The sequence below is a fragment of the Rhineura floridana genome, chromosome 6 (assembly GCF_030035675.1).
Source record: "Rhineura floridana isolate rRhiFlo1 chromosome 6, rRhiFlo1.hap2, whole genome shotgun sequence".
Taxonomy (NCBI): domain Eukaryota; kingdom Metazoa; phylum Chordata; class Lepidosauria; order Squamata; family Rhineuridae; genus Rhineura; species Rhineura floridana.
Window position 1 is genome coordinate 43,059,445 of NC_084485.1, and position 26,945 is coordinate 43,086,389.

General features: G+C 43.6%; 1 protein-coding gene across 21 annotated transcripts in view; it reads left to right on the forward strand.

Annotated features, from left to right (window-relative positions):
* EPB41L1 (erythrocyte membrane protein band 4.1 like 1) overlaps window positions 1-26,945 on the forward strand; it is a 231,146-nt gene that overhangs the window by 153,220 nt on the left and 50,981 nt on the right. For 20 of the 21 annotated variants that reach the window (XM_061631572.1, XM_061631565.1, XM_061631571.1 and 17 more), the window contains 5 exons: window positions 990-1,191; window positions 7,506-7,670; window positions 21,458-21,562; window positions 21,663-21,705; window positions 26,178-26,253. In XM_061631572.1, the coding sequence (XP_061487556.1) occupies window positions 1,003-1,191; window positions 7,506-7,670; window positions 21,458-21,562; window positions 21,663-21,705; window positions 26,178-26,253 (578 nt within the window). In that variant the 5' untranslated portion in view covers window positions 990-1,002. The remainder of the gene's footprint in view (window positions 1-989; window positions 1,192-7,505; window positions 7,671-21,457; window positions 21,563-21,662; window positions 21,706-26,177; window positions 26,254-26,945) is intronic. The other variant, XM_061631581.1, reaches the window with a different exon arrangement.

Consider the following 26,945-nt stretch of genomic DNA (forward strand, 5'->3'; position numbering starts at 1 on the left):
ACCTTCCAGGTCCCCGCTGAAAAGCAAAAACCACTGGAAAGTGGGGCCTACTCTATTCCAGCTGCTGCGCTCAAGCTGACAGCGATCAGCTGTAGTGAGCAAGCTCCCTGTGTGCTACAGCTTGTGATCAGCTGCAGCGAGGGAAGCTCCAGCCGCCGTGCTCCAGCTGACAGCAATCAGCTGTAGTGCGCAAGCTCCCCACGCTGCAGCTGATCACCCCACTGGCGCCACCGTATTAGCGGAATGCTGAAAAGCAGGGCCCTACTGTCAAAGAAAAATAAAATTATGTTTAGAATATAGGTCACCCAGGGTGAGTTCCTGATCTAGGATTGCTAGATCAAGCTTTCAAAAAATAAAGAGCACTCTGCTGCAGAGTTGCCTGTTCTGTGTGTAGAATGCCCTGAAACTTGTGTATTTTGAAAGAAGAGCTACTCACTGTGTTCTATGGGGCTATGATTTTCTGCGCAATGGTGCCTCATGCAGGGATGTCAAACTTGTGGCCTTCTAGATGCTATTGAATTACAACTCCTCTTATTCCTGACCATTGATCATGCTGGCTGAGGCTGAGGGGAGTTGCAATCTGACAACATCTGGAGGGCCACAGGTTCCCTATCCCTAATCTGAAATAATGCTACCGGGCAACCCTGCCTTTGAGTTCCAAAGTGAGCAGAGTTGTGAGGGATAATAAGTGTAGGCTATAAACCCACTCCATCAGGAGATGCTTACTGCAAAGATTTCCATCCTCCATGCAGCATCTCAGCAGGGTGGGGTGTTTGCGATTGGCCTGCAGTGTCCAAGTGGCCAATTCAGTAATTGTGCACATATGATTTGGAAGCCCCTCTGCAGGGATGCTGCCGTGCAGTTGCCTGCATCTGAGACATCACCAGGAGGACACGTGTGTCCCTAGTGGTTCAGAAAGAAAATGTTTCAATAACTAGGATTGCACATTTAATCCCTTTCTTGTTCTTCTCTTACCCTTGCAAATGCAGATAATTAGTAACCATGACAACAGAGACAGGCCCAGATTCTGAGGTGAAGAATGCCCAAGAGGAAACTCTGCAGCAACCACTAGAAGAGGCGGCAAGTGGTCCAAACACAGTGACTGGTGGCTCCACACCCACAGCAAACAACCAGGAAGCTGAGGTGAATGAGAAACCAGGAGCCCACAGCGACGCTAAATATGCGGAGCGGGTGAGTGGAGTTGGCTGTGGGGAATTCTGAGTGCCCTGGCCTAGAAGGCGGTTTTCAGAGCTGGGCTCAACCCTTGTCCATGTGAAGTAATAAAGGAGAGAGTGCTTTCAAGCATGTGCAATGGGAGGGCTCATTCACCTGTCTGCTTGAGATAAATTGGACATTTAACATTGCTAAAAAGAGGAAGTGCATCAGTTTAAAAAAGGCGGGCAGAAAATAAATCAAATTTGCATAAACTTTGCATATTCTAATTCTGTACGTAGCTGCAACTTTAGACATTATTGCTATAGTTTAAACAGAAATACAATAAATATAGTGGGAAAGACAGTGACCAGGTGGCTTATGTGCTTGCTCAGTCTGCTGTCTGATTATCAACTTAAATGGTCAATTTAAAGGCCTCTACCTTCTTGTGCATTTTCATCTTTAAACCAGACTTGGACTTGACAGACCTTCAAACAAAAGACTGTCCTCTGACCGCCCTTCACATAGAGGATGCATGACCACCCTAGTTTGAGCCCATTGCAGCTGCAGCTTTGACCAGCTGTAACCAAACTGATCATGCGCATTTCATTCACTGCGTGATGAGATAAGCCTGGATTGGCATTCTTCACTCAGTTACAAGTTTAGCATATCAAGCAGTTACAGCTGAGTGTCAAAAGCTGATTCAGGCTGAAGGGCAGTGTGTGGCAGATGCCAAGTTTATGCCCAACTCAGCTCATAGCAACACTGCTGGATGTCGGCACATGACTCAAACCTGCCATGGGTTCAAACTGATGAACGAGCCCTCACTTTCACTCCCTGCTGAATGTGAGTGGTCAATCTTTGGTCTGCCATGTTGGAAGGAATAGACTTCAGGCAAGCTTAAATTCTGGCATATTTTGTCTTAGAATTTATTTATTTATTTATTTATTTATTTGTGGGGGAGTTATCCTGCCTTTCTAATAAAATGTTCAAGGCAGGTAATGGCATAAAAGCTTGATATGCAATAAAGAGTAACAAAAAGCATAAAACAGAAGGCATGGGCAGCTGATAAAAGAATATAAAAGTCTGAATATTAAAACGTCAGGGAGATTCACTATGAGGATATACAACTGTAAACGAGTCAGTGTTTTCCCTCTAAGATGCCAGGATGTAAGCCTGCCTAAGAACTCTGCTCTCCACCTGGGAATAGGGCATGGAGTGTACTATGCTTTTACCTTGGAGCATGGCAGGGACTCTGTCTGAGAATTCCTTTATGAATTCTCCAACCAACCTAGTTGCTGCCTCCTCCATCTTTACTTCCATGCTGGTTGGACTCTGTGTGCAATGATTTCTGTCCATGTTGTTTCTCTTACAGTGTATTTAGTATACCATGTAAGCAACTCACCTGCTGGGGGGCTGAGCATTTCTTCCACAGCAAATTTAGTTCCAAGCAAACCACATCAGTGTGAATTTTTGTATATGTGTGTGGATGCTAATGAGAGGCCAGAATCTCATAGTGATAACCTGCAGAGCCAAGTTGGGAATGAGTGGTACTGACTAATCGAGGCTTAGCCCTGGAATGTGTTTTCAGTGTCAGGTTCAGTTTTATGGACATTTGAAGTAATGATGAAGAAGTTAGTTCTTTGGAGCATGTGCAGATTTAACTCATTTGCATTGCTGATTTAACTCAAGGAAGCTGCAGCTTTCAGAATGAAACCACCACAAAGGGATGGGGGACTGTGGCCTCCAGATGTTCTTGGACTCCAACTCCCATCAGCTCCAGCCAGAATGGCCAGTTGTCAGGGATGATGGGAGTTGTAGTCTAACAACATCTGGAGGGCCATAGTTTCCCCACCGCTACTTTAGAGCAAACACAAAGGCAGTAGCAGCAACCATGCCATTTGGTGTCTAGGCAATGGGGAGTGGTCTCTGTAAAAGACCAGCCTCAATGACCTTCTCTCAGTTACTTTTCCTTTTGGCTTCCTTTCTCTCCCACAGTCTCCTTTCCTTCTCTTGGTAGAGCTCCTTCTCACCACAGAGACAATTTTTACTGATCAAGAGTGAAGCTGGTAGGCAAAGGAACTTGGCCAATATTTTCCCACAGTGCATCAGTTCTTCAAGTCTAGCAGTCAGCCGACACCTTTCATCAGTACTGAGCTCATCTTTTCAAACACCAGTCTTCTCTGGCCTTTGGGAAGCTGTTTGTGAACTGAATGTTTTGAATGGTGTAGTGCTCACCTTGAAGAACATGTTTGCAGTAGAGGGGTCCTCCTAGAATCTGATATGCACCTGCATAACCAGGTGGTGGTTGTGTCAGGAGTGCCTGTAGCCAGTTGCATCCATTCGCAAGGATGTCAGACCCGATCATGGTGACACATATCTTAGTTACATCCAGGTTGGATTATTGCAACACACTCTACATGTGGCGACCTTTTGAAAAAGTCTCCAAAAGCAGCTACAAAGATGTTGGAAGGCATATGCTCATGCTAATGCAATCCTGCAGCAGCTACACTAATCTGCCTGCAGGCACAATTCAATGTCGGTGATGCTTTAAAGCCCTAAATAGCAGAGCTCCAGGATCCTTTAAGGACAGCCTCCTTCTATATCATTCTGACCAGATCAGAAGGCAACGGTCTTCTATATCCCCCGCCTAAAGCAGAAGCACATTGGTGTGAGACAAGACAGAGAGGGGCAGGTCTTCTCAGTGACTGCATCCAGATTATAGGACACCTTGGCCCATATGGTAGCGCCCTCAAATCACTGTTTTTTCACCATTTTATTCCAGCAGGCTTTTGCTATGTCTGATAGATAAATGTTGTTATGCTTGGTTTTAGCTGCATTTCCTGTCTCTTGAGTGGGTTAGTTTATATTGTTGCTTTTATGAGATTGTAATTTTAAATGTTATAATCAGATTGCCCTGAGTGATGCATTTGTACTGGAAGGGCAGGACATAAATGTTTTAATAAACAAATACAATGTTTGTGTGCCCCTTGCCACCTGCTTGATATGCCTTCCCTGCTCCCAGTCACCCTCCCTCCTCTCTCAGCCCCTTACTGCATGGAGACTGCAAGACAACATTGTGCACTTCGAGGATTCTTATTTAACTTCCATCCATTTTCTTGACTTGATTGTTTATAAAGATGCTTGGCTCCTTAGTGTTGTCCCAGAGTTTCTCAGCCCTACAGGGGAGGGGTTGTAGTTCAGTGGCAGAGCACATGCTTTACATACACAAGGTCCCAGGTTCAATCCACAGCATCTCCAGGAAGCGCTGGGGAAAGGCTGCCTGAAAACCTGGAGACTTGTTTCTGCCAGTCAGTGTTGATAATACCGAGCCAGATGGGTTGATGGGATGGCTTTTTATAAGGTAGTTTGTTAGGTTCCTGTGTGCTCTAGTTCATTGTTGTTGTTATATGCCTTCAAGCTGATTACGACTTATGGTGACCCTCTGATAGAGTTTTCATGGTAAGAGGTATTCAGAGGTGGTTGACCATTGCCTTCCTCTGAGCCTACAGCACCCGATATTCCCAGGCGGTCTCCCATCCAAGTACTAACCAGGCCGGACCCTGCATAGGTTTCAGATGAAAATTCCAGGTTTGACTGATCCCAGATTTGCTGGAGAAAACACCTGTGAAGGAGGTGCACCTGCCCCAACTGGAGGCCAGAAGCTATATGGCCTGACTGAGCAGTTGCTCTGAGTTTTCTGAATTGTGGTCAGTGTTGAAAGGGCCAACAGTATGACCCAGAGTCATCACCAAGTTGCTTTCAGTTCTTGTACTTCTTCGAATGCCTTTTTGAGGTACAGTAAAGAAGACATGACCTCCATCATCTAGTATACTGAGGCCTTATATGGAAGCAAAGGAGGCACATTATCCTTTTCCAGATTAATCTCCAAACCAGGAGTATCCTCTTCAGGGGTTAACACATGCAGTGGGAAGGTTGCCATCTATTTTCCATTTCACATGGCTGAGCAGTTTGAGGTACTGCCTTGTTCCTGCATACAGACACATAAGACCGTATGGAAGTCTCATCGTGACAGAGAATCAATATGGAGCTTATTCTATCAAGGTCACATATCTGAACCTGCCCATCTGCCAGACAGATTTAATTCTCCCTTAAACGTTATATACAGGATCCCTGTTCCCTCCAGTAATATAATAAAGTAGGGAGTGTACATTCAGACATTGTTCTATCCTTGAAAACCATCATATTTCCCTTTGTCTTTAAGGAATATTCTTTAGTGAGTGAAGAGGGCACTTTTGCTGCTCGTTCGATTTGACAGACCTGGAGAAAACAATTCCAAACAACAGAGTCAATGAATTTGTTGAAGTGGCTGATAGATGCTGGGTTCTTTTCTGCAGGGGTGAAGCCTTTGGTATGGGGTGAGGTGGCTAGGATGAGATGAAAATACTCCCTCCCCCCCAAAAAAATGCCCCCAGAGCCCAAATGTCCAAAATGCTATGTGGATCTTGAACAGAGAACAACAGAAACAGCCTTTGTTCCTTTCAGATGCCTTGTGATCTGCCAAAAGTAAGCTTCATCTGATATGCATGGAAGTTATTTGGACTGAATTTGGGCCATCTAAGAGCACTTCCTGTTTGATAAAAGACAGAGCAACTACTTGATTGGCTTGGAAAATGCACTCAAAGCTACTTGTAGTTGTCCACACCTGATACGAGCATCTGTTGTTGGTCAAGTGATGCTTCTGTACCTTATGCTACAGTTTTAAGCGTGCTTCCATGGAAATTGGTTCCAATGAATTCAGCAGAATTTACTTCCAAGTAAACATTTCTTCAACTACAAGTTAGGAAGCTGGCCACTCTGAAGATCTGCCTGGGGACTCTCGAGTGCTCATGCATTAGAAAATCACAAAGGCTGTTATATCTGGGAGAGACTCGCGTACAGTTTTTCACAGTCCTTCTGTCTATTGATTCAGAAGGTCCCTTTTGCCAGGAGCATTTGGATGAGTGAACATTGTGCTCCTGTTATGGAGGGCAGTGAGCCCTGCCCAGGAAGAAGGGATGCATCACTAGTGTGTATGCTTCTCTGTCTGGGCAATTCTGTCAAAGGCTAGTCTTGCTTGACTAAAACTAACCTTCTGCCAGCCACCTTTCCCCCCTGGGTTCATCTGTGTTGGACATGCCTCTGTTATGGTGAAGGATTAGAATTGCAACAACACCCAGCTCTGATTTTACCAATGAGTGCTGGATTGATGTCCAGGTTGCCACTAATGGGAAGAGCATCTTCTTTCTAGCTACTGTGTGGGCTGAAGCTTTGTCTCTAATAGAGGTTTGCCTTTTCCACTGAGAGACATCACAGCAGTTGCTTTGGGAGAGTGCCAAGCCATTGACATTTTACATTGGTCTGATGCTGAATCTTAACAAGAATCAGTTTGCCTTTAGGAGAGATTGTGGTGCCCACTTGGGCTATTGCTTTCTGTTTTTTCTTCTTCTTCTTAGTATTTTTCACTGTGGAAGCATTCAGATAAAACATTGCTGGGCAGCAGCAAAAAGTCACAACCGGAAATAAAATTCCAGCTATATTCAGCACTTGCGAGAGGGGTGCGGGCAGGGGACAACATGTTGTGCTGAAGGAAGCAAAATGATGTGCCGCGTACATGTGGTGGAAATCGTATACATTTACAGGCATTGTTTGGCATCCCCTCTTTTTTTCCTACTAGCTATACTGTTAGGGCACTGAAGTCCTTTGGCCCCAAGTACCAGAAAAGCTGCATAGTTCTCCCCAACCTGTAATATTCACAATAGGACTTATTTATAAAGTATTCTGATATAGCAACAAAGTCAGGCCCTGCCAGAGGCTTCCAAAAGAATGGCCAAGAGAAGGAGGGGGGAAGGGGAGGGTAAAAAAACAAAGATGAACAGAGAAGAGTAATCAGCATATGACTGCCAAATTAAAGAATGGGGCTGTACATCACCTCCAGTTTCTGGGCATAGCAAAAATACTCTTTGTTTTAGGAGTCTGGGTATGCTATTTCAGTGCCTTCAGTCACCAGCCTGCACACGGGCTGAGTAATGGAAAGCCACCTGATTAGTGTACTAGTTCACATGGCTCAAATAAACTAGCACAGACTACATGTTCTACATGCCTTCTCTTGTAAGAGAAGTCTTGTGATGGTGGCTTTTCTCATAAGTGTTGTAGTTTCCTGGAAGGGGGGGGAGAACTGCTGTTTGTTCAGGTGATTTTAGAGACATGCTTGGTGATGCTCTGCAGTGTAGTGGGAAGCCCCTAACCCAGCATCCTGTTTCCCCAGTAGAATGGGGGTGCTTACATCATAAGGCAAAGGACCCCAGACAGTAAGAGTAACAGTGCCTGCTTCTCGTCTCTCCCCATCCCAGGCTGTGGACATGGATGAAAAGGATTACAGTGAAGCAGATGGGATATCTGAGAAAACCACCCCCAGCAAGACCCAGAAATCCCCACAAAAAGTCACCAAGAAGCTCAAGAGTGCCGTCTGTAGAGTGACCCTACTTGATGCCTCAGAGTACGAATGTGAAGTGGAGGTAAGCAAGTGACTATTTGCTCGTCTTTTTAAGCCAGGGGTGTGGAACCTCTGGCCCACAGGTCTAATTTGACCCCTTCAAGTCTTGTCATGTGGCCTCCCAGACCATTTTGGCCAAGCCACACCTAACTGCTCTACCCCTGATGTCACATATGATGTCAGGTGTGGGACATGTAAAAACCTGACTAAGGTGGAAGGTATTTTCAGCTGATCGGTGGGGGTTTCAGCTTATTGAAAGGGGGTTTCACTGAACCTGGCTAAGCCAAAGTGGGGTGTCAGCTGACTAGCAGTGCCTGCAAAGCCCTGTGTAAACCTCTGCTCAATACAGTGCTTTGAATGAAGCTTCTCAAGACCCAGCAATCAGCTGATTGTTGAGTCTTGCAGACCTCCTTGCTAAGCACTGCACAAGAGAACATTTTGCAAAGCTTACCTGATGTCATTGTGATGTCAGGTGCTTGACAACAAGGGTGGGGGAGATAATTGTGGACCACCAGCCAGATCCAGTTCCCCACCCTGGTTTTAAGCTGACTGCAAAGTTTATGTGGACTGTACACTGCACAGTACCCTAGGCACTGAGCACTCTTCCTCTGGGAACAGCACCTAATAAAAGCCACCTTTTAAAAATAAAATCTGTAATCAGAAAGTTAAATCAATTAATGCTTTTAGCTCTGCCAAAGACACATGTGTGTGCACACTTAACACCCCAAAGGAATTCACATGGAAAGCAGATGTGAGTGACTCATGCATTTCTAAGTGTGGGCTGCCTGCTATTTGTGTATTTTAGTGAAAATGAAGTTTAGGCAATGTGTGTGTGTGAAAGAGAGAGCGCTTGTGTAACTGTTATCCTGACTGGGATCCCTTGAGAAGGAGGGTGTTATTAATAGCATACCAGTGAGACACTTAGGCATTATAAAAACTTGCTGCAAAACCTTAATTGTGTGATACCCGTCTCTTCATTTCCGTGGACATTTCTGCTTCCCTACAGGATGGAAAGATACCTAAGCAGTGGCTTGGATCTCCATGGATATCAAAATAATTGTTCCCTATTGAGTGAAAGAAAGGCAATCCATTCTTTACTTGGATGGTGGAAAAAAAGAGGCGCATTACTGAAAATACTTGGTGGGAGAGAAGACACACTTGCCCTTCACTGAAAATCTGTGGAAGCTCTGTCATCCTTTGGTGCTTCTTATAAAAGTGAACAAGCCTGCATTCTTCAACCTTGGGTTCCCTGATGTAATTAGACCACAACTCCCATCATGACTGACCACTGGTTAAGCTGGTTCAGGATGATGGAGTTGTAGTCCAGCAACATATAGGGACCCAAGATTGAGGAACGATGATGGAACAGGAACAATTCAGCCACGTACATACCCTACTGTTGCTGTTCCACTCCAGCGGAAATGTCTTACATTTTAGGAATGAATGATTTTTATGAATTGGTTGTTTTAATGTTTTCAAATTCTATTTGGGGAGGATAGGGCTGTCAGTGACTATTAGCTATGTTTTGGCTCCAATGCCAGAGGAAGTATACACCTTAAATATTAGACAGGTGCGATCTCTGTTATCTTTTCAGCACCTACTGAAGACCTTCCTCTTTCAACAAGTCTTTTAAACAGAGACCTTATCCCAGTCTGCGTCTATGCTGGAATTGCTTTGTAAAATGTTTTTAAATGTTTTTTTTTTTAAAAAAATGCATGTTTTCAAATATGTTTTGTTATAATATATTTTAAAGTCTTTTGTCTTAAAGATATTTTAAAGTGCTTTTAGTGTTTTTGTTTGCTTTCCTGGGCTCCTTCTGGGAGGAAGGGTGGGATATAAATGTAATTAATAATAGCAGTTGCTGGGAATCATGTGGGAGAGCACTGTTCCACTCAGATCCTGCTTGTGGGATTCCTATAGGCATCTGGTTGGCCACTGTGAGAATAGGATATTGAACTAGATGGGCCACTGGCTTGATCCAGCAGAATCTTCTTATGTTCTTATGACATGATAGAAGTGCCTTGTGTGATTTTGCCTCCATGGAACGAAGTGAGAGCGCACCCCAGAAACATCTGAGATTGTACAGGAACCTCTGGGGGCATGTTCCCACTTCATGTCTCCCACTGGCCAAATGCATCCAGACCCCAGTTATCTATAATGTGACCAATGTTAAAATAAGATTTGCCATACAGAGTTGAACATCTTTGAACCAGTATATCACAAAGTGGTAGAAAGTGGGTTGGGGGGAACCAGCTGGTTTGGTGCAAACAATGTTGCATGTTTTGTTGGGTAAATAGTCTATAAACAGTAAAGGCTAAAGCTTCAGTTCCGTAATGGTATTGTGGAACCAGTACGGAATTGTAGAAGCAAAGAGCTGGGACAGAAGTCCTTGGAATCTACAGAGCTTAATTATCTTCAAATGGATGGTAGTAACAATGGAGCCGAAACCAGAGAGAGGGGGGGGAGGGAGGGAGGGGGGAGGGAGGGAGGGGGGTGGAAGGATGTAGAAGATGAGCAGGTATATCTAGTATGGTTTCAAAATGGAGTGTTATGGATCCCTTGATATTTTTGAAGAGCCCTTGAAGACCTTGTGGCTTTTAGGGGTTGAAGAAACCTTGAAGACCTTGTGGCTTTTAAGGATTAAAGTAAACTAAGTTGTGGAGATGGTGTTGTGATTTGTCTATAGCTGGGGTCCCCAACGTGGTACCCATGGGCACTATGGTTCCCTCAGTCACCCCCTTGATGTGAACCAATGACCCCTACTCCCAATTTATTTATGTGGAAGGTTCCTCCTTTGTATCTGTTGTACATGTCTGAGAACATTTCCGGAGGGGGGGGCACAACTCTGAGCATCATCAGAAATGATCTGATCAAATACCTGGGAAATAGGTATTTTATGTTGCCCATGAGTTTCTTAGGTTTCCAAATGTGCTCCCTGACCCCAGAAGGCTAATAGTTAATAGTATATTTAGTTTATGCTGGGTGGTTATTGTTTTGTGCTGGTCTTTGTAGGAGTATTATGAATTGGATGTTTAAAATGTGTTCAAATTATATTTTGTATTGATTGTGTCCTGATATGTAATTTTGTTTGCCACTTTGTGATCCCCCTCTTAAATTTGTGTTAGATATTTATTACTCCTAAACTTACAGCGTTAATCTAGAAAGGTTACAAGGCATGCAATTGCATAAAGTTATAGAAATATTGCACTGAGTAGCCTCTTAGGATATTTTCTGTACTCTGCTACAGATATGTGAGTCAGTGGCGTTGCTTGTGCATGGCTATGGTCACTTTTCAGGAAAGACTTGACCTTGCTTCTCTGTGTGATTTATACTTGGGCATTTCTATCTGCATACAAAAGTATTGTAAGAAGGTGCCTTCAGTATCGCTTTGAAAATCATTCACAGAAATGAACTGCAGAGATATAAGAAATGGGTGTCTCCTCTGAAACTGGCATGATGGTGCCTGTGACATAAGGCATCTGTGCAATGTCATAAGGGATTGAGGTACTAGCAGTTACATAAGGGACTGAGGTACTAGCAGCCACTGTGAGCAACCGGTGAAGTGAGTATGACAAAGGTGATAAGGTGATGATAGTCAGAGAAGGGTCTGGATGATTTGCTCTGTAAATTGAATAACACTGTAGGGAGGCCTTGGCTCAAACCACTCCCTCCTCAAGGGCCCTGCCTCTCAGGCTTTGCTGAAGAGACTGATTTTGTTGTGTCTGATTTCCTCCTTCAATCTGCTATTTGTAATGATGCCAAGATGCAAAATGTCGTCTCCCCTTCACTGTCTCCAATGTAATTAATTTTGAGACATTTATGCATTGCTTTCTAGTTAGAACAGTAGCAGTTATGCATTAACTTACCAGTCTCTGTTGGATAAGGAAACATCTTTGCAGGTCTGATTCAGTGTAGGAATCACATATCCCTTTTTGAAGAAAATGCTGATGAGAGAGAGAAAAAGAAAATGAATTCCATTTGTGTGTACAGGTGTATGTGAATATGAGAATGCATAAGTGCTAGCACCATATGGTGAACCATTTGTTTGCATGTGGTGCCTTAGCATGGAGACTGGTTGATTTTTCTGCACACCAGTGCAAGCTGGTGAGAGTGTGTATACATGGAGGAAACTGGCTGATCTGCATTGCATTGCATAGCATAGAAATGAGTTGCCTCATAGTGACAGCTGCCGCATGGAACTATAAGGCAGCCCTCATGTTGCTGTCATAGTGTGTGCAGGACCCCACAAACAAGAGGAGACTTCTAGCCAACCAAATTTGACTAAGTTAGAGAGCTGAAATCTGCCAGACTGGTGGGAGAGGACATAGCACACCTTTTAGCTTTACTAGTTCTAGCCTTCAGGCAGTTCAAGTAGAGTGCAATCCTATCCTCATTTTATGCATGGGATCAAAGCCTTTTTGGCAGGGGATAACATCTGTTTCTTTCTTTACAAAATCTTGGGAGATGTGATCTCTGTTACAATCTGGCTAATAGATGGTTGACTTGCCTGAAACGAAATAAGGTGCCAGTTACAGTGTTTAAATCCCTAAGTATGTTGGGCCCTGCATGTATTAGAGAGCCTCTCATCCTGTGTCTGTTAAGGCTTCAGCTAAAAAGGGCCTGCCTCATGTGTCTTATATTAGGCAGGGACAACTGGCAGAGACATACAGAGGGCCTTTTCAGCAGTGACCCCTGCATTCTGAAACTTCTTCCCCAAAGTGGTTTGCCAGAATCCTTTGTTACCTGGTTCTCAGAAGATGGGGTTAAATCCTTATGCCCACTGTTGGGTCTGGCCCTGGATGCTTCCCCCAACAGATTACTCCAGATGGTAAGTGGCCCTCAATAGAGGTTCCCCAACCTGGTTTAAACAGGCCCTTGTGTGTGTGTGTGTGTGTGTACTGCCTTCAAGTCGATTCCGACTTATGGCGACCCTATGAATAGGGTTTTCATGAGGCTGAGAGGCAGTGACTGGCCCAAGGTCACCCAGTGAGCTTCATGGCTATGTGGGGATTCGAACCCTGGTCTCCCAGGCCGTAGTCCAACACCTTAACCACTACACCACACTGGCTCTCTAAACAGGCCCTTAGTGGTCCAATATAATGAAAAGTTAGTTTTGTTCTTCAGTGACATGTTTCGTTGATTGCTTTTATTGATGATTCCTTTGATACAGACTGGAAGCTGGTTTGAATAACATGGGAGTAGGGGGAAGATGGGTGAGAATGGCTAAACAAATAAAGTGAAATAAAATACTGAGGGGAGGTGAAAAGGATCAGAGCTGGTCTGTTCCTTTGATCTCTCAGCACTCCTGCAGCCAGGCTCTTTAGCTGACGACTCCAACACTGAGATTCAAGAGTGAGTTTTACTTTGTGCAAAAACAATGATTATTACGGAGATGAAAGTTCTTATAAGCAAAAGAGAGTGGGGAGTGGATGGATGAGAACAGATTATTCTAAGAACTTTCAAAGCTGAAAAAGTGTTGTTGTTTTTAGAGGCCTGAAAAGGCTCTTGGAATTAGTTGTCCTTCTTTGAAGACTGTGGCTAATATTTGCCCACAGAGAGATCTATGTTGTAGTACTCTTACTAATTGTTTATCATGCAGGGCACCAAATGAATAAGGATCCCTGCCAATCCTAAGGAGGTCATTGCTCCCTAGTAGAGCACAAGCTTTGCATGCAGAAGGTTCCAGGTCCTGGATAGGGATGGACAGATATGTCAATTTCAGTTCTCTCAGTTTCTCATTTTTCCAATCTTAAATTCAGTTCTCCACATTTCTGCAGCAATTTGTGGGTTTTTTTTGAATCCTCATGAAAATTCATCTGCAGTTTTGCTGCAGATTTCATGTAACAAACATCTAACAAGCAGTTTGACAAATATACACATTTTTGCAAGCAATTTCCCCTAAAATAATGTCTCTGTGCATGTTATTTTAGCAGATGTATACATTTTAATGTACACTTTCCCCTAATACATGCATTTTTGTACACATTGTTTTGGTTGGAGAACTGCATTGCAACATTCAGAGAAGTGTGAATTTCAGAGGATACCTGTGTTTCAGTTTGTGTATTGGTTCGAGAGGTGCAATTTAGGTAGTTTCTCATTAAAATGCAAACACAATTTATCATCCAAGTAGATCTGGGAAATGTCCTGGTCTGAACCCCTGGAGCATTGCTGCCAGTCAGAGTAGACAATACTGAGCTAGATGAACCAGTGCTCTGGTTGGTAACAAGCAAGCTTCCTGTGCTCCAATACCATTTATAGTCTATATTAAGGGAGTGTGGTTTTTAATTTTTTATTTTTGGAGAGAGGAGGTTTTGGTAGTGTGCCGTGCAGATGAAAGTGAGACTTTTAAAAGACAATGGAGAAATAGGCAAGGTAAAGCTAGACTAGTTCAGCAAAAGCTTTGGTAAGGAGATTAACATTGAGCAGGTTAGTAGAAATGCAGGCAAGGATGGGTATTTTAAGCAGAGGGCATACCCAAAAAGAAAGGAGAGGGAATGAGCAAGAGCAGGAAAGAATATAAATGGCGATGAGGGAGTTGTTTGGATGGGAGTTGACTGGCGGAGAGCTTTAAACTTAAGGACTAGAATCTTGAGATTGATTCAAAGCATAATGGGAGGGCCAGTACAGGGGTTGAAGGAAAAGGGTGACATAATCATAGTAATAGGAGAGAGAGATTAGTTCAGCAAAGGCTTTCTGACCTGACAGCAAATAGGTATGAAATACCTGGCAGTTTCTTGATCAATGCCATTTGGAGGCAGCTTAGAAAGCAGGACTTTATTAACTTTTACCAAACACATTATTGGTGCCTGTCTCCTTTATTGTTGTTTAGTTGTACAGTGCAGACTGGCACTCAGGAAAGTTGATCTCCTGAACCTGCTTTCAGTTAAAAAAAGAAGAGAAAGAAAAGCTCATGTTAAATGCCTAAATTGATTTACTGCCTTTTGCTATGCCAGAGTCGTCTCTGCATACAATGAAGTGATTTTGTGGGGAAAAAGTTAATTGCTTAATTTAAAAAGGCTTCTGTTGCCATTTATTACCTCTTGCTTGTATAGCTTTTATTCCTCATTCTACAAACCTACGTGCTGGCTTGTCAAGTCTTAGGATCTGGCTCAAGGTGTGATGCTATTGTCACTATTCTTAGAATATTTCCATCTAAGTGTCATTGGGGATACTGGAGAAATCCTCTTCAGGACTGCAAGCCTATCACATATTATTCATTTTTAAAAACAGATACTAAAATAAAATAAAAAAAATTTCCTTGATATCACCGGTGGGAATGGCCAAATGCCATCTTAGATAGACAGCTTTCAAGGTTGCTCACTAGAAATGTCGAAGGTGTAGGGCACTTAAAAGCTTTGATGTGTTAAGGATATGTACATTTGTACAGTCTGGAGGTGGCTAACCTGTGGTCTTCCAGATGTTTCTGAACTACAGCTCCTAGCTCTGACCATTGGCCATTGTGGCTGGGGCTGATGTGAGCTAGTTCACCAACATCTGGAGGACCTTAGGTTAGCCACTCGTTCTAAAAATCTGCTGATCTATCCAGTTTTATCTGTCCTTCCCTGCTCTGCCCCCTTCCCATACCTCTTCTTTTCTCCCTTTTGCCACCAGCATGCTCGTTCCCATTGCATTTCCCTTTCCTGGCCCTTTATTGTTACACGAGTGGATCCTGTCCGGTGCCCAAATGATCATTTCAATTTGTTTTTTAAAATAAAAAATATCTGGATTAATTTTGTTATTTTGTTATTAAAAAGACAGATTCAGGCGACATTAAAAATGTCCATGAAACTCTACATAATTCAAATTACAATAAGATAATTGCACAGTGTACACTTAAGACAATTGCGTAACACAAGTGGTTTATTTACTACCAAAAGATGCTCAATCCAAGAAATATATATATAGAAAAAAAAGGAAGGGGGACTTTCAGGTGTTCCACAAACTCGAAAATTTGTCAGGGCTGTTCTGGCAAAGAACTCTTCGAGTTTCCAAGAAACTCAAAGAGCAGGAGAAGGACAACTGAAGGAAGAAAAAGTTATACCTTCTTCTGGAAAGGACTGCCTGAACAAGAATGATGAATACATGGAGTAGGCTTTGCCATTAAAAATAATATTGTGAAGCTCTTGTCAGAAGTTCCTATTGGCATTAATGAACGACTCTCAACTCTCCAGTTAAAACCTATTGTAAGTGCTTATGTGCCAACATTAGATGTTGATGAGGACATGGAGGAAAATTTTTATACCCAGCTGGACACCATCTTATCAGAGATACCCAGGGAGGATAAAATTATCCTCTTGGGTGATTTCAATGCAAGAGTTGGGCAGAATTTTAATTTATGGCCAAAAACCATTGGGAAAGAAAGAGTTGGCAATAGCAACCTGAATGGAATTCTACTTCTGACTGAATGTGCAGAGCATAATCTTGTTATTACAAACACACTATTTCGCCAGAAAAATAAATTTAAAACATCATGGAAGTACCCTCGGTCGAAGCACTGGCATCTCCTGGATTACATAATTGTCCATGCTAGAGATCGTCATGATGTACTCCTCACTGGGGCCATGACGAGTGCTGGTGACTGCTGGACAGATCACCAATTAATACAGTCCACTATGGCTATTAATATTGTTCCTCAACTAGACCCCAACGAAGAAAACCAAGGAATAAAATGAACATCCATGCACTTCAAGATCCTATTAAGCGAGCTTGTTTTCAAACAATGCTTACGAAATATCTACCTATGGAACTCCCTGGAAATGTCAAGGAACACTAGATTAAACTGAAGACTTCCATTATTGCAGCATGTGAACAAACTATTGGATACCAAACTAAGAAACATCAGGATTGGTTTGTTGAGAATGATACTGAGATTAAATGTATCACCAACAAGAAAGGGAAAGCCTTCTGGATATGGCAGAACGACATTGACTGTGCTGCTAAGAAGAAAATCTATGCCAGTGCAAAGGTTGAGGTCCAATGAAGAACTAGAGAATTTAAGAATGCCTGGTGGATAAAGAAAGCTCAAGAAATCCAGCATTTTCCAGATGCTCATGATAAAAAATGTAACTGTACTGTCTTCAAGTCGAGTCCGACTTATGGCGACCCTATGAACAGGGATTTCATGAGGCTGAGAGGCAGTGACTGGCCCAAGGTCACCCAGTGAGCTTCATGGCTGTGTGGGGATTTGAACCCTGGTTTCCCAGGTCGTAGTCCAACACCTTCAGCACTACACCACACTGGCTCTCACGATGCTCATGATATACGGGGCTTTTTTAATGCTACAAAGGCCATCTATGGACCAACAAATTATGGTACGGATGCCTTACGTTCAACGGATGGTACCAAACTTCTTAAGAATAAAGAGTCTATTGCACTGCATTGGAAAGAGCATTACCACAACCTCATTAATCACAACTATTGTGGCTGGTGAGGTCTTCTTGCAAATTCCACAACAAACTAGAGAGGAGCTTGCAGTATCCCCTAATTGGGATGAAGTCATTAAAGCCATTAATCAAATGAAGAATAACAAAGCTAGTGGACCTGATGGGATTTCTGCTGAAGTCTTTAAAGAAGGTGGGCTTGTACTTACACATCAACTTCATAAGCTCATCAAAAAGTTCTGGATGAGGGAGGAGATCCCGGAAGACTTTAGAGATGCCATAATTATCACTCTTTTTAAGAAGGGTGATAGAACAGATTGTGGAAACTATTGAGGTATCTCTCTTCTTGCTACCGCAGGTAAAATCTTTGCAACGATCCTCGCAAATTGCCTCTCACCTATCTCAAAAGATTTCCTCCCCGAATCCCAAAATGATTTCCACCTTTCCAGGGGGACAGTGGACATGATCTTCACTGCACGACAGCTTCAAGAAAAATGCCAGGAGCAAAACCAACATTTATATACAGTGTCTTGCAAAAGTTATCAGACCCCTGACCAATGCTCTCATATTACTGAATTACAAATGGTACATTGTAATTTCATTCTGTATGATATTTTATTTTGAAACACTGAAACTCAAAATTCAGATTATTCAAAGCAATGTCTTCCCTTCTCTGTCAAGCTCTGCCCAGACAAAATTGCTCTCTCTCTCTCTCTTTCTCTCTCTCTCTCTCTCTCTCTCTCATTAACAAACTTAGGCTGAACTCAATGGAGCTTACTTCTGAGTAGACATGTATTGCATTGCAGCCTTCACCTGCTCCCTGTTGGGAATGGATGCTGCTGCTGTGGGAGCAGCAAACAAGGAAGCAATTTTCTCAGCTAGGAAGGCAGGAACACCAACATGTTAAAGCTAACTTGGTTTACTTGGGAGTAAGCTTCATTGAAGATCCTCTGTGGTGCAGAGTGGTAAGCAGTGGTAATGCAGCCGAAAGCTCTACTCATGGCTGGAGTTCGATTCCAACGGAAGGAGGAAGTCGAATCTCCAGTAAAAGGGGTTGAGGTCCACTCAGCCTTCCATCCATCCGTGGTCAGTAAAATGAGTACCTGGCATATGCTGGGGGGTAAAGAAAGGCCGGGGAAGGAACTGGCAATCCCACCTCCTATATACGGTCTGCCTAGTAAACGTCGCAAGACGTCACCCTAAGAGTCGGAAACGACTCGCACTAGAAGTGTGGGGACACCTTTACTTTTTAAAGCTTCATTGACAACAATGGGGCTTGCTGATGAGTAAACATGCAAATGATTGGATTGCATGACACTATAGCAGATTTGTCTTGATAAAATAGTTTGTTAATTTCTTTCTTTGGCTGGATTATATAACAAGATTAGAGATAAGAAGAGTGATAGTTAAATAATTCATGTGAGTTAAGATCGTTTTATTTTTCTAGACACATAACCTTGGGGTGGAGAAGGCATGGAAGGATCTTTCAACAAATGAGCTTCTAAAACCACAGCATGCTTTTTAAAAAATTCCTTGATGAAACTAGGCTTTAAATGGGGAAGGGCCATAGCTCAGTGGCAGAGCAGTTGCTTTCCATGCAGAAGATCCCAGGTTGAATTCCTGACATCTCCAGTAGGGCTGGGAGAGACTCCTGCCTGAAACCCTGGATTGCTGCTGCCAGTCAGTGTACACAATACTGAGCAAGATGGACTCAGCGTAAGACAGTTTCCTGTCTCCCTACCTATCTTCCTAGACTTGCTTAACTTCTTTCTTTAATATACTGAGAAAGAGTTGTCTAAAAAGAAAAAAGAAAAAGAAAAGTTGCCTGTAGTAGTCTCATCTGACAAAAGCAGGCTGGCCTATGAAGTCTGTGACCAAAAAAGCCTATCAGCCATGCAGGGTGGTTTGTCAGGGACTTGACAAAACTCCTATTTGCTGTCTATATGAAATTACAGAAATGCAGGTTGTGAAGTACTTGCAGGCCACAGTACTTGCAGGTGGGTGTTGTTTTCCAGGGTGGTGGAGAGATGATGATCTTGTGGAAGGCTGAAGGCTAAGGGAGTGTGTGAGGGGGTTGGTTAATCTATGTGTGCTGGTGAATCAAATCCGAAGGGATCTGTCCATGAGGAATGAGATGAGAGGGTGAAGCTTCCATACAACATCATGGTGGTTTTGTCTTTATTGCTGTAGTTTTCCCAGTCAGTTATGCAGATCCCCATGAATGTCAGTGGCAGAGCCGTACCTAGGCACCGGGAAGTGGGGCAGTTGCCCCAGGCCCTGCGCTTTGCCCCCCCCCCCCCGTGCTTGGCGATCTGAGAAGCTGGGCTGCAGCGGGGGTTTTCTTCTCTCTTCAGCCATGCAGCGGCCGTCTCGTCAGCTGCTTCCCGAGCTGATTTTAGGCGGGAGGTTTGAATCCCCTGCCTGCTCTTCGGCTGCATGCCTGAGTCAGTGGCTTCCCTGTGCTGCCGCCGCTCATCAGCTGTGAAGTTATATATAATTTCTTATATTTGTATTATTTTTATTTTAATCCGAAAGTAATTGCCCATCAACAAAGCAGCCAGGCCCAGACATTTACAGAAATGATTAAATTCTGTCATCCTTGATATTTAAAACAATGGTTCTGCAGAAAGTGTTTTCAATTGTTTAGTTAGGAAGATAAAGATGGGAAAATATGCCTAGAAATAGACTGCCATATCTAGCAGATATCAACAAAGGGAAGACAGATGTCGAGAGACCAGTGAAGAAATGGATATGAATGGAACAGGTTGACTAGAGGCCTATTCCCTGAAGTGAAGGTAATCCTATTTGTATTTAATAGGTTGTTAGCCTCATATGTAAATATTATAATTACATATATTCGTAAATAAAATCTCTCTCTCTCTCTCAATATATATATATAGAGAGAAAGAATGTGGGGGGGGCAACTATGCTTTTGCCCCGGGCCCCGCACATGCTAAGGGTGGGCCTGGTCAGTTGTATAATCATAGAAGGGGGGTGGCAGTGGGAGGAGTGGCATGACTCAGAAAGGGAGCCTGCACTTCTCAATTTGCCACTACACTACTGTTCATTAGTACCAACTGTTTGAATGTTGCAAGTACTTTAGTGACTCTTTTCAAATTGGTAAGGAGTTATTCCATAGTATTATTGCTTCCACTTCTCCCAGCTATAAGGGCTAGAAAATAGCAGTAGTTTGCTCCTAGGACTGCATGCACAGCCTTTTTCAATTGGTGCATTTGCCATGTTGCTGCATGGCTCTTGCCCTTAGCCATGAAGAGAATTATGCCATTTCATTTTGTTTTTCCAACGTAGGGAAAGATTGTTGCAGCAGCTCAGGGAAAACACTACTGCTAAGTACTTACCTGTAACAAATGCCACACGTACACACAGGTAAATGGCCGACTCCAGTATGACTTATCCCTAGTAACTGTGAAGTATATTGCAGTCTAAATGTACTTCTGCCCTTTCTTAACCCATCAGAGGTGGAGGAGCTTTTGGTCCTCCAGATTTAGAACTCCAACTCCCTTTAGCGCCATCCAGCATGATCAGTGATCAAATACTATGGGAGTTGTAGTCCAACCACATCTGGAGATGCCTTGCACCGTACCCTGCCATTTATAGCCTTGTGGGTTTAGCAGCATCTGTTGCATCAGAAAGAACTTCCTACAGGCTCCAGGAAAAATGAATGATTGTGTTTGATTTACAGCATCCGTAAGAGTGTGTGTGTATATATATTTTTTTCCGAGGCCAGTTCAAAGTGCTGGTTTTGACCTTTAAAGCCCTAAACGGCCTTGGACCAGTGTATTTAAGGGACCGCTTACATCTGCATGTTCCTACCTCAGATTTAAGATCATTTGCCTCTGATCTCTGTGTGCCTGGAATGAAAGAAGTTAGATTGAAAGGCACGGGGGAGAGAGCCTTTTCAATTGTGCCTCCCAGACTTTGGAATTCCCTGCCTCAAGAAGCCCGCTTTGCTCCCTCCCTGATGGTCTTCCGGAAACTTGTAAAAACTATTTTGTTCCAGAAAGCCTTTGGTTGGGACTGACGGGTCAGCCTGACACTGTTCAAAGTTTTTTATAGTTTATTTTTATCTTTTAAGTTCTTTTATTCTCACTCTTTTGTATGTGTATGCACATATATACATGTATGTATATTTGTATGTGTATGCATAATGCATTTTATGTATTTTAATAGTATTTTGTGCATTTTAATTTACTGTAATGTTTGTGTTTTTATTGTATATTTTATTATATGTGTGTGCTATTTTATTGTAGCCGCCCTGAGTGCCCTATTGTAGGGTAGAAGGGCGGGATAGAAATATTTTAAATAAATAAACGTTGCCTCTGCCTTACATAGCAGGTATTAGAAAGAAGATAATAGCTTCTAGTTGGGCTCTTGGTTCTTACTCTATATATGTTTGTGTATTCTGCAGAAACACGCCCGGGGTCAGGTGCTCTTTGACATGGTCTGTGAGCACCTCAACCTCCTGGAGAAGGATTATTTTGGACTCACATTTTGTGACTCAGACAGTCAGAAGGTATGTTTTGGGTGGCTCTGACAGAGCCCTGTGCTGTGTCTATTCAAGATATTGTCCTCAAACAAGACCTCCCCTTATGTGCTGTCTCTTCTCATTTCAGAACTGGCTGGATCCCTCCAAGGAAATAAAGAAGCAGATTCGTAGTAAGTAGCCGAAAACCTGCATAGTCAGGGTCTTCCTAATGTTTCTGTTTGGACCTCTAGGATAACTTCCTTACATTTATGGATAGGAATTCTCCCCTTGTCCATAAGATACTATTTGTAAGCAATTCAATTATTGTGTTCAAAATGTTTTCCAAAGATGAAAAGGAAGGTAGAGAAGAATAGCTGCATGATGGAGAATAAGGGCTTAGAATTCTAGCATCTGAGAGTTCTCCAGTGTTCCAAATCCCCACTGGCACCTGTATGACATGTTATACTATGATGGGAAGAAGTAGCAGTGTTTCCTGCCTCTGTGTGCCTATACCCAGAGTATTGGCCTTGGCCACGATACCCTCTTTTGTCACTGTTTCCAGAGTGGGAATAATAGCAATTTCAAAGTACCATTCAAAGGAATGCAGAGAAGAATCTAATGATCTAAAACGCCTTCCATGATAGGAGCACTGTGTCAATTGTTAACAACAAAGAGTCTTGGGCCACCTTGCTAACAAATGTGTGATGGCATAAGCTTTTGAGGACTAGAATCCTCTTAATCGGATGCATGGAGTTGGCAAGAGTGTGTGTGTGTGTGTTTACTGTATACTCACACACATGGGTGTAGAGAGAGAAAAAATGTTAGCAGTGAAGTCAGAAGAAAAAATGCAAGAATACAAACTGTGATAATTGTGTTAAACTTAAATAAGTCTGTAATTACATTTTACATTATTAGACATATATTACAATATCAAACATTCTTGATTTAAGCTAATCCAAAATTCTTCTTCTTCTTCTTCTTCTTCTTCTTCTTCTGAGACCATGAGAGGTTAATCTTTTTCTACCAGAGGGCTGCATTTGCTTTAGGCCAACCCTCTGAGGGCTGCAAGCCTGCACTGGGAATGGCCAGTGCAAAACTGGCCACTACCGCCCCACACTCACTGTCTTATGTGTACACATGCATGCATGCACACAGTCACCACACATAGAGCGTAGAGGCAGACACACCCTACACATGGAGGCAGGCAGACACACACACACACATTCCCGCTTGTCATGTATACAGCACACACATGGAGTCACTGCTTTCACATGCCACACAAATAACTGTCCGTGCTCTTCAGAGACCAATCTCTGAAGAGCAGAGATTGTGATTTTCCCCCATATCACAACACAGGGATGGGAGAAGAGGTTCGTTTCTTCCCAGCCTAGTGCTGTCATGTGCATGGGGCAGGGTGGGGAGGAGTTCTGGGCGGAGGAGAGTGGAAATCGCTCTCTCTCTGTTCTTCATGCTGTGAAGAGCCGAGTCAACAATTCCCACCCACTTCCAATCCCAGTGCTCAGGGCCGGTTCTTAAGGGCAGCCAGGTTGGGCACTGGCCCGAGGGCCCCGGAGCTACAGGAGCCCCTGAGGGGTCCTCCGCTCCCCTTCCATGATCCACACCCCCCACTTACCTGTCAGCCGGCTTTTTAGCATTGCCCTTAATGAAGATGGCGGCCGCAGCTTCCCTAAGGTACCGAAGCCACTGCCGCCATCTTAGCTGATGACAGAGATGTGCGCGCATAGCACGCACGTGTGCCATCAACAAAGATGGCGGCGGAGGCTTCATTCCCCTTAGGGAAACTGTGACCGCCATCTTCATTAAGGGCAATGGTAAAGACTAGACAGGTAGAGGGGCCATGGTGTGTGTATGCGGGGGGCTGCGCACACGCGTATGCGTGCACGCATACCCACCCACCGGGGGGCCAGGGCAAGCTGATGGCCAAGGGCCCCCACATGCCTAGAGCTGGCCCTGCCAGTGCTATGCACTGCTAGCGGTGGTGTTGTTCAAGAGGCACCTTTGCAAGGGAGCTGGATGGCTCAGCAGGCCTAAACCTACCCATATACTGTATATTCATCACCCATTGTTGTAGTTATGTGCCTTCAAGTCGATTACGACTTATGGCGACCCTATGAATCAGCGATCTCCAGTAGTGTCTGTCATGAACCACCCTGTTCAGATCATGTAAGTTCAGGTCTGTGGCTTCCTTTATAAAGTCAATCCACCTCATGTTTGGCCTTCCTCTTTTTGTACTCCCTGCTGTTTTTCCCAGCATTATTGTCTTTTCTAGTGAACCATGTCTTCTCATGATGTGTCCAAAGTATGATAACCTCCGTTTCATCATTTTAGCTTCCAATGGCAGTTCTGGTTTAATTTGTTCTAACACCCAATTATTTGTCTTTTTCACAGTCCATGGTATGCACAGAGCTCTCCTTCAACACCACATTTCAAATGAGCTGATTTTTCACCTATCTGCTTTTTTCACTGTCCAACTTTCACATCCATACATAGAGATCGGGAATACCATGGTCTGAATGATTCTGACTTTGGTGTTCAGCAATACATCTTTGCATTTGAGGACCTTTTCTAGTTCTCTCACAGCTGCCCTCCCCAGTCCTAGCCTTTTTCTGATTTCTTGACTATTGTCTCCATTTTGGTTAATGACTGTGCTGAGGTATTGATAATGCTTAACAAGTTCAGTGTCCTCGTTGTAAACTTTAAAGTTACATAAATCTTTTGTTGTCATTACTTTGTCTTCTTGATGTTCAGCTGTAGTTCTGCTTTTGTGCTTTCCACTTTAACTTTCATCAGCATTCCTTTCAAATCATTACTGGTTTCTGCTAAGAGTATGGTATCGTCTGTGTATCTTAAATTATTGATATTTCTCCTTTCTCCTTCCAATATTCACACCTCCTTCATCTTGGTCCAGTCCCACTTTCCGTATGATATGTTCTGCATATAGATTAAACAAAAAGGGTGATAAAATACACCCCTGTCTCATACTCTTTCAGATGGGGAACCAATCGGTTTCTCCATATCCTGTCCTTACAGTAGCTTCTTCTCCAGAGTATAGGTTGAGCATCAGGACAACCAGACATTGTGGCACCCCCATTTCTTTTAAAGCATTCCATAGTTTTTCATGATCTACACAATCAAAGGCTTTGCTGTCATCTATAAAGCACAGGGTGATTTTCTTCTGAAATTCCTTGATCTGTTCCATTATCCAATGTATGTTTGCAATATGATCTCTGGTACCTCTTCCCTTTCTAAATCCAGCTTGGATCCTTAGCCTCTTGGTCTAGACTCCTGACAGCATTGCTCTCAGCTTCTTCAACACTCTCAAACCCCCTCACCACATTAAGGTGTGCATCCTAGAGGCGGACCACCCCTTATATAGACTCTTGTGAAATAGATAAATGAGGCTATACTACACACTTGTACATACACTTTTACTGCTCCTTCCAGGTTTCTGTGGGGTGATTTTTGTTTTGGTAAATTAGATTTACTGCCCCTAAGACTTCCATACATATATGGGGAGGCCCACATTCTGAGCCTTATCCTCCATCCCTGGTGCCTGTAAGCATTTAGAGATCATTTCTACTCTTGAAATGAGCTTCAGAAGACATGCACCTTGAGAAAACACTTAAGCTTGAAATCCCTTTCATAGATGTATAGAATTGGGAAAGACCACAGGTCACACAGTCTAACTTATAGGCATTGCTCTCCTTCTACTAGTCCCACAGATCAGCTTCTACAATCCAGTCATGACAGAGAAAGCTACCTTATACTGAGTCAGACAGACCGTGGTCTATCTTGCTCAGTGTTTTCTACACTGACTGGCAGTGACTCTTCAGGATGTCAGACAGGGTTCTCTCCTAAGATGTCAGGGATTGAACCTGGGACCTTCTGCTTGTAAGGCAGATGCTCTGCCACAGAACTACAGCCCTTCCCCAAATGTGCCATAAGGCTGGTATGCTACATAAAGATATCTGTAGTGCCAAACAGTTTTAGTTTTGCAACTTTGATCAGGCAAAATAGCCCTCTACAGCCTGTACCTTTTGGCCATGGCCATGGCCATGGCTGTGGGTTGGGGAAGGCTGAGGAAAGGTAAGTGGTACTCCCTACTCTGAAATAAATAGGCAGGAAAGTGTGGTGATTGGGTCTAGGTCCTTGGTGCTATGAGCTCCCTTTCCCTTTCAGTTCTACGAGGAGGAGAAATCTCGCTGTTGGGAATTGGCTTCTAGAATAACAAGATACTGGGCGGGTTTGCTGTGCGGTGGTTTGCACAGATGCTGCAGGAGGTCTTTCCCTAACAGCAGGCCCTCCGGGGAACAGGAGCTTGTTTCCATGGCAACTGTAAGTTGTGGCCTCTCTTGTGTGGCAGAGGCTGTACTACTGTGTTGTAGGTCTTAGCAGGCAAGCACACCCTGCCATTTGCCTCAGCTGTGAGCATTCAGTCAAGCAGTGATCCCTGCTGACTCTGAGGAGTCTTCTTCAGGTTTCCTTACATTAATAGTTTCCTTACATAGTTGAGAGAGTGTGAGGCAGCCTGAATCATGGAAACAACAGTTGGAGATGGGTGAATGTGTGAAAGACACAAGAAATGGATGCCTCAGCTGGGTATGGATATTCCCTCATATTTCCCCCTTTCTCCTTTACTCAGGTGGCCCCTGGAACTTTGCCTTCACTGTCAAGTTTTACCCACCAGACCCTGCCCAGCTCACAGAGGACATCACAAGGTGTGTAAAAGCTGATCCCACTCAGGACTGTTTTGCACAGTGCCCTCTTACGAAGGGAACATGTTGAGCAGACCCCCCTCAGTCAGCCCCTGCCTCCACTCGCCTTGGCAGCTGGCTGATTTCTGCTGGTGATGACTGGGAGAAATAATAGCAGCTGGGGATTAGTCCAAGAACTTGCATCAAACATTGAGAGCAACAGAATAGGATGACTGTTCCCCAGCTCCCACCCCCACCACTTATATTGGCCACTGGAAGGGAAGCAACATGATACATTCTTCCAGAAGGAAGGAGTTGATCTTAATCAGCCTTCCCCAATCTAGTGCCCTCCAGATGTTTTGGACTATAGCGCCCATGTTGGCTGGGGCTTGTGGGAATTGTTGTCCAAAACATCTGAATCTGGAGGACACCATGTTGGGGAAGGCTGGTCTTAGTAATCACTTGCTCCCGCGGGGCTTGAAGCAGAGGGAAACAATGGATGTGATCCCTTGCTTCCACCACATACCTGTCTTGAGTGTCAGAAGAAGGTAACCTGTGCTTGCAACAAGCATTGGCAGTGTTGGGAAATTAGTTCCAAATATTTCCTTGTTGGAAATATTGTGGCTTGTCAGCTCCTTAATAACACATACTCTGGACGTTTATCAAGCTCATGGCTTGATGTCAGATATCTCTTTTGCATCTAAAAGTTTTCCAAG